The sequence below is a fragment of the Pimephales promelas genome, chromosome 12, assembly GCF_988280905.1.
Source record: "Pimephales promelas chromosome 12, fPimPro1.hap1.1, whole genome shotgun sequence".
Taxonomy (NCBI): domain Eukaryota; kingdom Metazoa; phylum Chordata; class Actinopteri; order Cypriniformes; family Leuciscidae; genus Pimephales; species Pimephales promelas.
In genome coordinates, this window is record NC_142780.1 from 32,475,672 (window position 1) to 32,486,214 (window position 10,543).

Consider the following 10,543-nt stretch of genomic DNA (forward strand, 5'->3'; position numbering starts at 1 on the left):
TTATGTGTGATTTTATTAATTATTTACTGATTGTTACATTAAAGCCAGCTCGTGATGTCTCTTTTCTGTTTAGGCCTACACATAAACATCTGATGAATTTCGTTTGGAAACATTTTAATTTCACTAAAGATGAAGTGTAGTTTCAAGCTCAAGCTGATTGTTTATGATCGCTGAACAATCCCATGATGCACCTTCCAGTGTAGACGTGCTTCTCGTCTCGCAGCTGATTGGATGCTCTGAATTGACGCAAATACACTCGCCGCCAAATCCCTGTGCGCTACTTTGATGAAGTTTTTACATTCACTTTCCCTTCTCACAATTAGTCAAAGTCTGTTTTTTTGCTGAATAGTTTGTTTTGTTCCTAAAGTATAATTCATTTCCTGTCATGTTGTGCCACAAACAGTGGAGAAAACATGTGTCCTCTAAAGGCCACCTGACCTACATACTCTAATGAAGAAGGTGTAACGTAATGTGCATCTAGGCCAGATGAGTTGCAAGGCCATAGTTGTGTTCAGAATAGCATACTACTATAGTTGCCTATATATATATATATATTGAGTAGTATGTAAACTGTGACCTACTACAGTTGCAACCTTTTGACATTTCTATTTTGATTCCTTTACAAAAGTTAAAATTCCATTAGTTAACATGAACTAACAAGGAAAACTAATTCTAAATCATTTATTAATCTTAGTTAATGTTAATTTCAACATTTACTAATCTAATGTTATATCTGTAAATGTTATTTAATGGACGTGAGCTGACATGAACTAACAATGAACAGTTGTGTTTTTACCTAATATAAAGATTAATAATCTGATTCATAATCATAATAATCTACAAAATATGTAATCACGATAGTATTTGTTGTATTGCTTTTTCGTATTTTTAACATAACACTTATTAAAATCCTTTATGTATCATGCATTATGAAGGTGCATTACATTTTTTTTTTTATAAATAATTGTAACCAAAGTTAAATGCATATTATACAATATTTGCAGATTCCTTGTGGCGTCTGAGATTGTATGTTTGTCATGTGTTTTAAAGCATTATACTTTCCAAAGGCGTAACATAAGTATTATAATGTATTATAATTGTGATTACAATTATTCATGAGACCATACAATGCATTATACAGTGCATTCATTTACAATGCATTAAAATATTTTCATGAAGGCAAATGAAGACACATATGAAGGCTTTAAGTAAAGTGTTACTGAAAAAAAAACTATTATATTATATTATATTATATTATATTATAGTATGTATAATGTGATAAACATTATATATATATATATATATATATATATATTTTTTTTAAATCAGTTTTATTTTGATAAACATGTTTACTGTTATAAAATACTGATTTGTGAGCTAACATTATTTATATATGTGATAATAATATTACAACTAATGAGAACCACTACGGCACCGACGTCACGATGACGTCACCGCGTAGACTGTGATGGCGGATGTTACTGAGATCGACACGATGAAACACTTCCACGGAGGTTTCGAGAAAATCGACAAAGAAATGAGCCGTTATCCGCACTGCATCGTCTGGACACCGATTCCGGTTCTGACGTGAGTAGAGACCGGAGATGTTCTGACGGGTCACGTGCGGAATACCAACACATTCTGACAGTAAACGCGAGTGTGTCTGTCAATATTATTGTCAGCGATTTCTGTCATATTGTCTCGGCTGACATCCATGCAACCCCATTTCCAACACAGACGAAAAGAAATCATGCTTTTGTGAAGGCCAATATGTGTCATGCTTCGTTTAAAACGTCGAAATTATTATGACATATACTAAATCAAAAGTATGACTTAAAAAGTGTTGTCATGGAAGGCGAAATTCTGAATTAAAAAGCCGTAATTATGACACAGAACCATAGACTGTAAAAACCACAGAACAGTCAGAAATATGACCTAAAATGTTAAAGAATGCACAATTTCGACCTTTTAAACTCAATTATGACTCAGTTGGTCATAATTTGGACTTTTTATTATCTTATTATGATTTAGTCTGTCATTATGACATTTAAAAGTCAAAATTATTATTATGTCATAATTTCGACTTAGTGAGTCATAATTATGAAACTTTATTCTTAAATCCATAATCAAAATTATTAAATTGTATGCCAAATTATTATAAATGTTATACCAATTAGCATGATTTTCTTTTTTCTTATGGCGCGGAAATGGGCTTCCATACATATCTATATTTATTAGAGAAACGTACTAAAAAGCTGCAAATATACAGAGTCAGAGGAGGATTTCTGTGTTGATGTGTTTTGTGTTTGTCTCTGCAGCTGGTTCCTGCCATTCATAGGGCACATGGGCATATGCACATCCACCGGTGTGATCAGGGATTTTGCCGGTCCTTACTTCGTATCGGTGAGTTTATTTCTGATGATTACGCTGACTTTAGCTTGACTGCACTGATGTACTAACTACTTTCATTTATATTTTATACAGGAGGACAACATGGCATTTGGAAAACCAACAAAGTGAGTTTAAACCCCTAGTGAATGTGATAGAGAAGCAGAATTATCATCTGCACACATGAAAAGATTTGGTCCTACATCAAAAATATTTTCTCACTAAGCATAATTGTTGACAAACATTTCATTAATAAATCTAAACTACAGGGCTTGACATTAGCACCAGCCGGCCCGCCAAATGCCGGTGTATTTCAGCGGTAGGGTGTAACACAGTCATTTTGGCAGGGTGAATTTTATACATAATACAGGTTTCAATAGTGGTCTATTAAAAAGGCATCTGAAATAATAAACTAAATGCAATGTAGTGTAGTGTCAAACATATCGATTTTTCATTTTTCTATTTTTTTAAGTGAAGTTTGGAAATAAAACGTATGTGTAACACTATAATGGATCAGTGCAACAGGTCTTAAAGTGACAGCAGCTTAATATACCTCCTGGCAAATTATGAGATAATATTTTATATATATATATATATATATATATGGCAGTTTTTCCCCATGGTATCAATTGTGGCCAGTGAAAAAAATACTGAGTGGTTAGTAAAACCACTAGTCACAGTGGCAGATGAGCAAAAACATTTTATGTTAAGCCCTGACTATAAACCATAATTAATACAAAATATTAATTTGGATACATTTACATTTAAAATGTGGATTTAATGCAGGTACTGGAGGCTGGATAAGAATAAAGTGTATGGCGGTGGAGCAAACGCCTGGGATATTGCCGTGCACGAGGCGTCTGAGGAATACAAAACTAGAATGGTGAGATCTCTACTGTAATATATACTGTAATATATGTCATGAATGACGTCATTTGACATCTGATTTTATGGTGAAATGTGAGCTTCACAACGCATATATTGTGACATGTATATACATTCAATAATTTACCATATATTTTATTGTAATTTTTTATACATTTATCAATAAGGCTTAAATGTGACATTTGTCTATTTTTATATTTTTTTTACCAAAAAAAAATTATAATCATTATTATTATAAAATTGTATTTGTCTAATAAATCTATAGATTTATTTGTATGTTCTATTTTGATAGTCTTAACAAAATTTTTTTGTTAAAAACCTTAATTTTGCAACCCAATTGTATTACACAAACACAGCGACTTCCTAATATCTCTGTTTTTCACTGACATTCTTTTGTGTTTTGCTTGTTTGTGATGTCCTCACTGCATTGCAGCACAATCTGTGTTGTGATAACTGCCACTCTCACGTGGCCATGGCTCTGAACCTCATGCGCTACGACAACTGCTCCTCGTGGAACATGGTCAAACTCTGCTTACTGTCCTTCATCCACAGCAAACATGTCAGGTGAGGAGATGCCGGGTCAGCGGGAAATGTAAATCTATTTTCTAAATGCATGTTATTAATCTTATTGTGGATGATTCATCCGTCTGTGGAAATGTTTAATCAGAATATCATAACTAGATATTCCAGTGAAAGGACAGACTTCTCTCTATTGACGTATATCATTTAGTCTGCTTAAACTCCGCCCCTTTTTTACAATCCACTGCAAGCTGGCATTCAGATCTGCATGCACTTTTGAGTGCCACGCCCACATTTCATTATCCAATCAATGACCAATGCATTGAACCAAGTCTCCCCCTACATCACATTACAGATCTGTCGCTTTATTACAACTTTCATTTATATAATGGTAAAAAAAATATACATTGTCTGATTATTTTTTCTTCCGGACAAAAGTGAGTGACTAACGCTTCTGAAAAGTTTTGCTGTGTGGTTTAAAACAGCGTTGTGCTGGTGAGATTACAACGGCTGTTCTAAAGACACCAACAACTGTTTATTATATCCTTCTGTGGGACTAAACAGCCATTCCTGTTAATGACCGGTGACTTAAGAAATTCAAAAGTCAATATTATCGATGAATTTTAATTTTTTATTTTTTTTTTTACTAGCAATGAATCAAAACATTAATTCTTATTAAAGTTACACAACTTATTCAGTCTGGAGCAGTGAGTGATTTTTATTTGTCTTTTGTTGTTTGGTTAACATTAAAAAACACCGGCTGCTGCAGGAAAATTAGGCGTCTGTCACTTTAAGAGCGAATGCACGGATTCAATATACTGCATTTTCTTGCTCAACTGTTTATGTTCACTTTAGACATAACTGACTATATATATGAGGATGCTTGCCAAGAAGACAGGCATTTTAACATCATTTTGTTTGAACATGTCTGTCGTGAAAGAGAGCTCAATTCAGGAGTGCACGACGCACGCTTTCTGAGCGCGCACTACGGATGTTTAAACTTTCCACAGCACGCGAGAAACGAATTGATTTGCTTTTAGCGGCTTCTTGTGCTTGAATATTTCAATTAGCTGTTGGCAGGGCTTAAATATTGTGGCAATGCAACACTGGACAATCAACTATCCTGAGTACCATTTCACGTCATGTTCTTGCAATATTGCATTTTTAGAATTCATAAAAATGTTACCGGCCAACTGGCAATTGACACCGTTTCATATACTCACCAACGTCAGTTTTTACTCGCATTTGGCACTTGGTGAGTGTTAATTTTAGGCCATGGTGCTATACATAAGAAGTGCACTTCTAAAACAAAACTGCATGGGATACAATTGATTGTGATAGTTTGATGTTAGCATGCTTTTAAGTTAAATATACTCTAAAAACATATTTACTCATGTAAATGCAATGAATTTCGACATTGCATCTTGAGTGTTGGTTTTGATTGTTTCTCTGAGCTCAATCAATTCGGATTGCCTTCTCTATGAAGGATCCATGCAATACTGCCTTAGAACTTAGAAGTCAGTGTGTCCTTACCTTTGACTGAATGATTTATCGCAGTCGGCCACCGTGTTTCCCCTTATTTGTCACCAGTCTTCCACCAGGGACTCTCAGTGTTGTGATGTAGAGGACACCAGGACACACAAAATAAGGGTTTCTGGGGGAGAGAGAGGTGGATTGTAAGCTTTTGCGTGAGATTATCCTCAAAACATGAACATTCTGCCATTGTTTTCTCACCCTCGTGTCACGCTTTGACATTCTGCCTTAGATATGCATTTGGGAATGACATGAGGGAGAGTAAAATGAAGACATAATTTACATGTCTGGTTAAACTAAACCCTGTGTTTCTCTAAAATGGTGATGTTTTTGTCTACATGAGTCAAGTCACCTTTATATAACACAGATTTTTAAGCAGCTTCACAGTAATAAACAGGAAAATAACCTTCAATGATGAAAACTACAGAAGTAGTTATATTTTTCAGCTTGATGCATTTCGATGTCGATTCAATTCAGTTCAATAACTGTTGATGTTGAAAGGTTCGTCAATTCAGCTACTGTATAAACACAATAGTGTCATTTATTCAAATTTTCCTCTCATCCGATAGTTTCAGTGCAGTCAAATTGACAATATTGCTGAATATTAGGTGCGTTTTAATATTAAGTGTCTTTAAAATCAAGCCAAGGGTGACATGATGCTAAAATGGCTCATTTGAATGTCTTTTGTAGCTTTGTGGGGTTCCTGAAGACCTGGCTGCCTTTTCTGATGATTTGTGGGGTCATAGTCACCATCGCACTTGCTGTCAACCTACGATGACGGAGGTTGGATGACAGGAGCATCAAACACAGAGAGAGAGAGATGTTGAACGGTCGTACAGGGCAGCTCAGGATCATTATGAGCCACGGCTACAAGAAGCAAATCTGAACCTGAACTTTAATCATGCGTCTGTACGACATTACATTGCTTCTGTTTGGAGATTCAGTCTGGCTGGCTGGGAATACAGAGACCTCTTTGCATCTAGTGACATGCTGACTATTAGTGACATTGTAAGTGAATTACAGGGACCTTTTCCATTACTGCTTACATAAGCTTTTGCATTTGATATATTTGTAATATAATCACATACATGAATGGGTCTAAATGAAACAAGATGACAATTTCCTGTTTCCTGTGATTAGAATTAAGATCTAAGCATATGACTTCTCATAATTTTATTTTGCCTCATTCTTAGAACTATTTGAATTTTGTGGTGCATCAAAAATATGTACATTTTTTAATTGATCCAGGATGTTTACATTATTATACTCTAATGGGAGTTTGTATATTTGGTTCATTCCTTATGTTTTTGTTTTATGTTTTCATTTATATTATATGACCAAATACAAATGTAAATCCATAATGTTTGTCCTCGTTTTTATACAATGACCCCAAAAGGTGTTTTGAAACTTAAAGGGATAGTTCACTTTGAAATATATTTTTGGTATGTTTTAGCTTTCCTCAAGGACATCCAAGATGTAGGTGTCTTTGTTTCCACAGTATTTTCAATTTTGATTTTTTTAGGTCAAACTGTTCTTGTCTATCAGTCAATGCAGGTCTATGGTCACCACCTCAAAGAGCATGCACAGAGAAGTCCAGATTAAACATGATTTAATGATTTGTAAATACTGTGGAAACAAAGACACCTACATCTTGAATGGCCTTGAGGTAAGCTAAAACATATCAAAAATTAATTTCAAAGTGAACTATCCCTTTAAATGCAAGGGTCAATTGTTGTCAAATGTCTAGTGCTGGATCTTTTCTCTTCAATATAGGGTCATTTTTCTTCATGATGTTTAAAGTGTTTTTACTGAAAGTAATTTCTTCTCAAATAGGGGAATCACAAGTCACTATTAACATGATCCACTAACCTTAAACACACTGTCTTCATCCTCAGATCTATTATTTCAGCATTTCAAAGTCTACAAACTTTTGGGGTGTGCATCTGCTATTTAATCTATGACAGAGGACAGAAAGAAATCAGTGCAATTAATTTACATAATCACACAGAAAAAACTGCACTACAAATGTTCTTTATGGTCACAGTATATAGCCTACTATCCTCAGTACTCTGACTGGATGGATGTGTGGAGTGTGTGCAGCTCCACCCACCCGCTTATAGCCATGACCAGGAGGTGTTTCTGGGTAAAGTAATGAGTTAGTAATGATCTCCTAGAGTGAGGGGGACAGTCAGTCCTGTGTTGTTGTACTATAGCATGTGCACTTCCACTGAAGAGCGGTGATCAGATGCTCCCGTCTGCGAGTGTTAGAGTTTGGAGGATGCTGACGCTTGTCTGCGCGATGATGTGCGTCTCCTCATGCGTCGCACTGTGTCCGTCGCGCTGCGAGTGTTTTGATATTGAACATACGGTGCGATGCGCGTCTGCCGCGCTGTTCCGAGTCCCCGCGGCGATCCCGAGCGACACGATCAGCCTGATCATCACTGGAAACACGATTCACAGACTCGTGCACGGCGCGTTCAACGGACTAAAGAACGTCACACACCTGAACCTGATGAATAATGGGTAAGAAAAGATATGGTCAGTAAATATCTGTCTGTCTCATCTATCTATCTATAATCTATCGATCTGTCAATCCACCTATTCTGAAAGTAATATTGATTTAGTCATTGGGGAGAGCGGGGCACAACGTAACACTTTTTGACTTTGTTATTGTTTTGTAAATCTACATAGGGTTTAGATCACCTAACCCCCCCCCACATTAATTTCACACATGTCTAATACAGTTATGTGGTTTTGTTTTATTAATACAGTGTATACTTTTTTCTTGATTTACCCTGAAAGAATGGAAGGGAAATGTGACAACATGCCCCATAGGTGGGGTACATTGTAACATCACCATATAACAGCTTAAAATGCTATCTGATCTAAAAAATATATATGAAGAGTTCAGATGCAAAAGCCTCTAAGTGCCATTTGAAATTTTCTTCTAAAATGATCATTTTTATCAAGCTTGTATATTTAAGTTCAGTAATTTCACTTAAATGGCAATGAAGATTACCTATTAATTGTCATTTAAGTGAAATTACTGAACTTAAATATAAAAGCTTGATAAAAATGGTCATTTTAGAAGAAAATTTCAAATGGCATTTAGAGGCTATTGCATCTGAACTCTTCATATATACAAGTCAAACCAAAATCTTTTCTTAATAAAATACAATTTTTAACTTTTTCATATAAAATAATGGCATTTTCTAATAATTAAAAATATACAAATTTTTGAGTTTGACAACAAACACACCGGAAAACACAGCTATACAGCATAGTTCAAAACAAATTAATAATTAATAATTTCTGAACATTGACTCTCAGTCTTTATTTACATGTTTCTCTTGTTTTCTTAATAGAATTCAGAATAGCATATTTATAATAGGGGCACATTGTAACGCAGTGTTACAACATGCCCCAACTCTGCTAGTTAGCGAACTATATCAACTGTTAAACAACAGATTGGAGATCAAAATAATATCAGATTTGTCTACTTTTAAATAAACACAAAAAATAGAGATGAAAAATAAGTACTTTTGCTATGGTTAAATAAATGTTCAGTGATATCTTACAAAGATTTCGGAATTTTGCTGCAATTTTTTCTCTATATACTAGTGTTGAAATGGCAACTAGTAAATACACCAAGTTTCGTCATGCCAGCATGTGTGTAAGTATTTAAAACAAGTGTATTACAACTATAGCTCCGCACTCCCCTTTCATTTTTGTATAGGCTATTCCACCATTTAGAATCCTCTAAAAATCATTAAAAAATGTTAAAATCCATTAAAAACCTATTTTTCCGTTCTTTGTCAGCATTATGGAGGTTGGATCCCATGCGTTCTCCTCACTGCACATGCTGCGTTCTCTAATCCTGAACAACAACCAGCTGGTGCTCATCCATCCAGAGGCGTTCTCCGTGCCTGGAAGCCCCCTGCAGGAGCTCAGCCTTCGCTCGTCTCTCTACAACTACACATCTCTGACTGACCTCATCACTGCCCTGCGCTGGGGCGAGCTCACAAATCTGCTGCGCCTTGACCTGTCGGACAACCACCTCGTCCTCTTACCCCCGGGGATGTTCTCTCCACTGCCAAACCTGCAGCATCTCCATCTGAACAACAACTCTCTGGTGGCCATCTACAACAGCACTTTCTCTGGTATCGAACAACTTTTGGAGCTGGACTTGAGCAGGAATGCGTTTAGAACTATCAGCGACGAGGGTCTTTACGAGTTGGAGCGACTCGGTCCGGTCCGTCTGATGTTGGGTCAGAATCCGTACGTGTGCACGTGTGAAGCACAAGAGTTTGCGAACTGGCTAAACGGTTCAAAGGTCAGGGTGGGCGACGCAGACAGGCTGTATTGCGAATACCCCCCAGCGCTGCGTGAAGTGTCTTTGCGGGTTGTCACTGCACAGGCGTTGGGGTGTTACGGTAAACCGCACGAAGAGATTACAGACTTGTCCCTAAATACTTCCTACGTGTTCCTTGGATTGGTGCTGGGATTCGTTGGCATGGTATTTCTATTCGTCGTCTACCTCAACAGAAAGGGTATCAAGAAATGGATCACAGACATACATGAAGCATGCCAAAATGTGCTGGAGGGGTATCATTATCGGTACGAAATCGACTCTGACCCACGACTGGGGCGTGTTGCAAACATTCGGCAGGGTCAGCCTCGAATGGACCCGCATTTGGGGCACATCCCTTCTGACTCCCGTATCACACAGATTCCATCGGATGTGACACTATAACTGGACTGCACAATGAACCCATTTTTAATAGAAAAATATATTTCAGTCTGTAGCAAAGTGGACTTTTTTCTAGACCAAATCAAGGAAATCATGTCATTGAGACTAGTGGTCAGTAGATACCATTAACTAGAGAGATGGCTGGCTGATGGCTTATGTAATTCCAATATATGCATGCATGATGTAGGCTAGATTGGACAACATCCACCAGTGCAATATGAGTGCACTCATATTTTTGCACTCAAAACAAGGACAAATTGTTAAAGCATATACTTTATCTACTGTGTCAATGTGTAGGATTACAGTAGCATTAACCAACATGGACTAAAAGCCACAAACCCTACATGTACATCTGGTTACCGTGATTTTGCCAAGTAAGACCTGTTCCTGGATCAAAATACTTACTGTTAATCCTGGAACAACATCCCTGTCTGAAGTCCTCTATCCCTCACTCTCAGAAAAAAGGTA

At 36.5% G+C, this 10,543-nt stretch overlaps 2 protein-coding genes across 2 annotated transcripts; both read left to right on the forward strand.

Annotated features, from left to right (window-relative positions):
* The first annotated feature begins 1,435 nt into the window (after positions 1–1,435).
* Positions 1,436–6,686, forward strand: tmem222a (transmembrane protein 222a). The gene is made up of 6 exons (XM_039660841.2): positions 1,436–1,587; positions 2,319–2,403; positions 2,485–2,516; positions 3,175–3,271; positions 3,707–3,837; positions 6,016–6,686. The coding sequence occupies exons 1-6, from the start codon at positions 1,469–1,471 to the stop codon at positions 6,101–6,103; spliced, it is 552 nt and encodes a 183-aa protein (XP_039516775.1). The 5' UTR covers positions 1,436–1,468; the 3' UTR covers positions 6,104–6,686.
* A 761-nt stretch (positions 6,687–7,447) lies between these two features.
* On the forward strand, positions 7,448–10,543 carry tpbg1a (trophoblast glycoprotein 1a). Its single transcript, XM_039660839.2, has 2 exons — positions 7,448–7,848; positions 9,145–10,543. The coding sequence occupies exons 1-2, from the start codon at positions 7,571–7,573 to the stop codon at positions 10,076–10,078; spliced, it is 1,212 nt and encodes a 403-aa protein (XP_039516773.2). The 5' UTR covers positions 7,448–7,570; the 3' UTR covers positions 10,079–10,543.

Excerpts from the sequence above, each read along its gene's own strand:
- tmem222a (XM_039660841.2), top strand. The coding sequence starts at position 1,469 with ATGGCGGATGTTACTGAGATCGACACGATGAAACACTTCCACGGAGGT. Across the intron at positions 2,404-2,484 it reads CCGGTCCTTACTTCGTATCG|GAGGACAACATGGCATTTGG; the intron begins GTGAGTTTATTT and ends TATTTTATACAG. Across the intron at positions 3,272-3,706 it reads AGGAATACAAAACTAGAATG|CACAATCTGTGTTGTGATAA; the intron begins GTGAGATCTCTA and ends ACTGCATTGCAG.
- tpbg1a (XM_039660839.2), top strand. The coding sequence starts at position 7,571 with ATGCTCCCGTCTGCGAGTGTTAGAGTTTGGAGGATGCTGACGCTTGTC. Across the intron at positions 7,849-9,144 it reads CTGAACCTGATGAATAATGG|CATTATGGAGGTTGGATCCC; the intron begins GTAAGAAAAGAT and ends GTTCTTTGTCAG.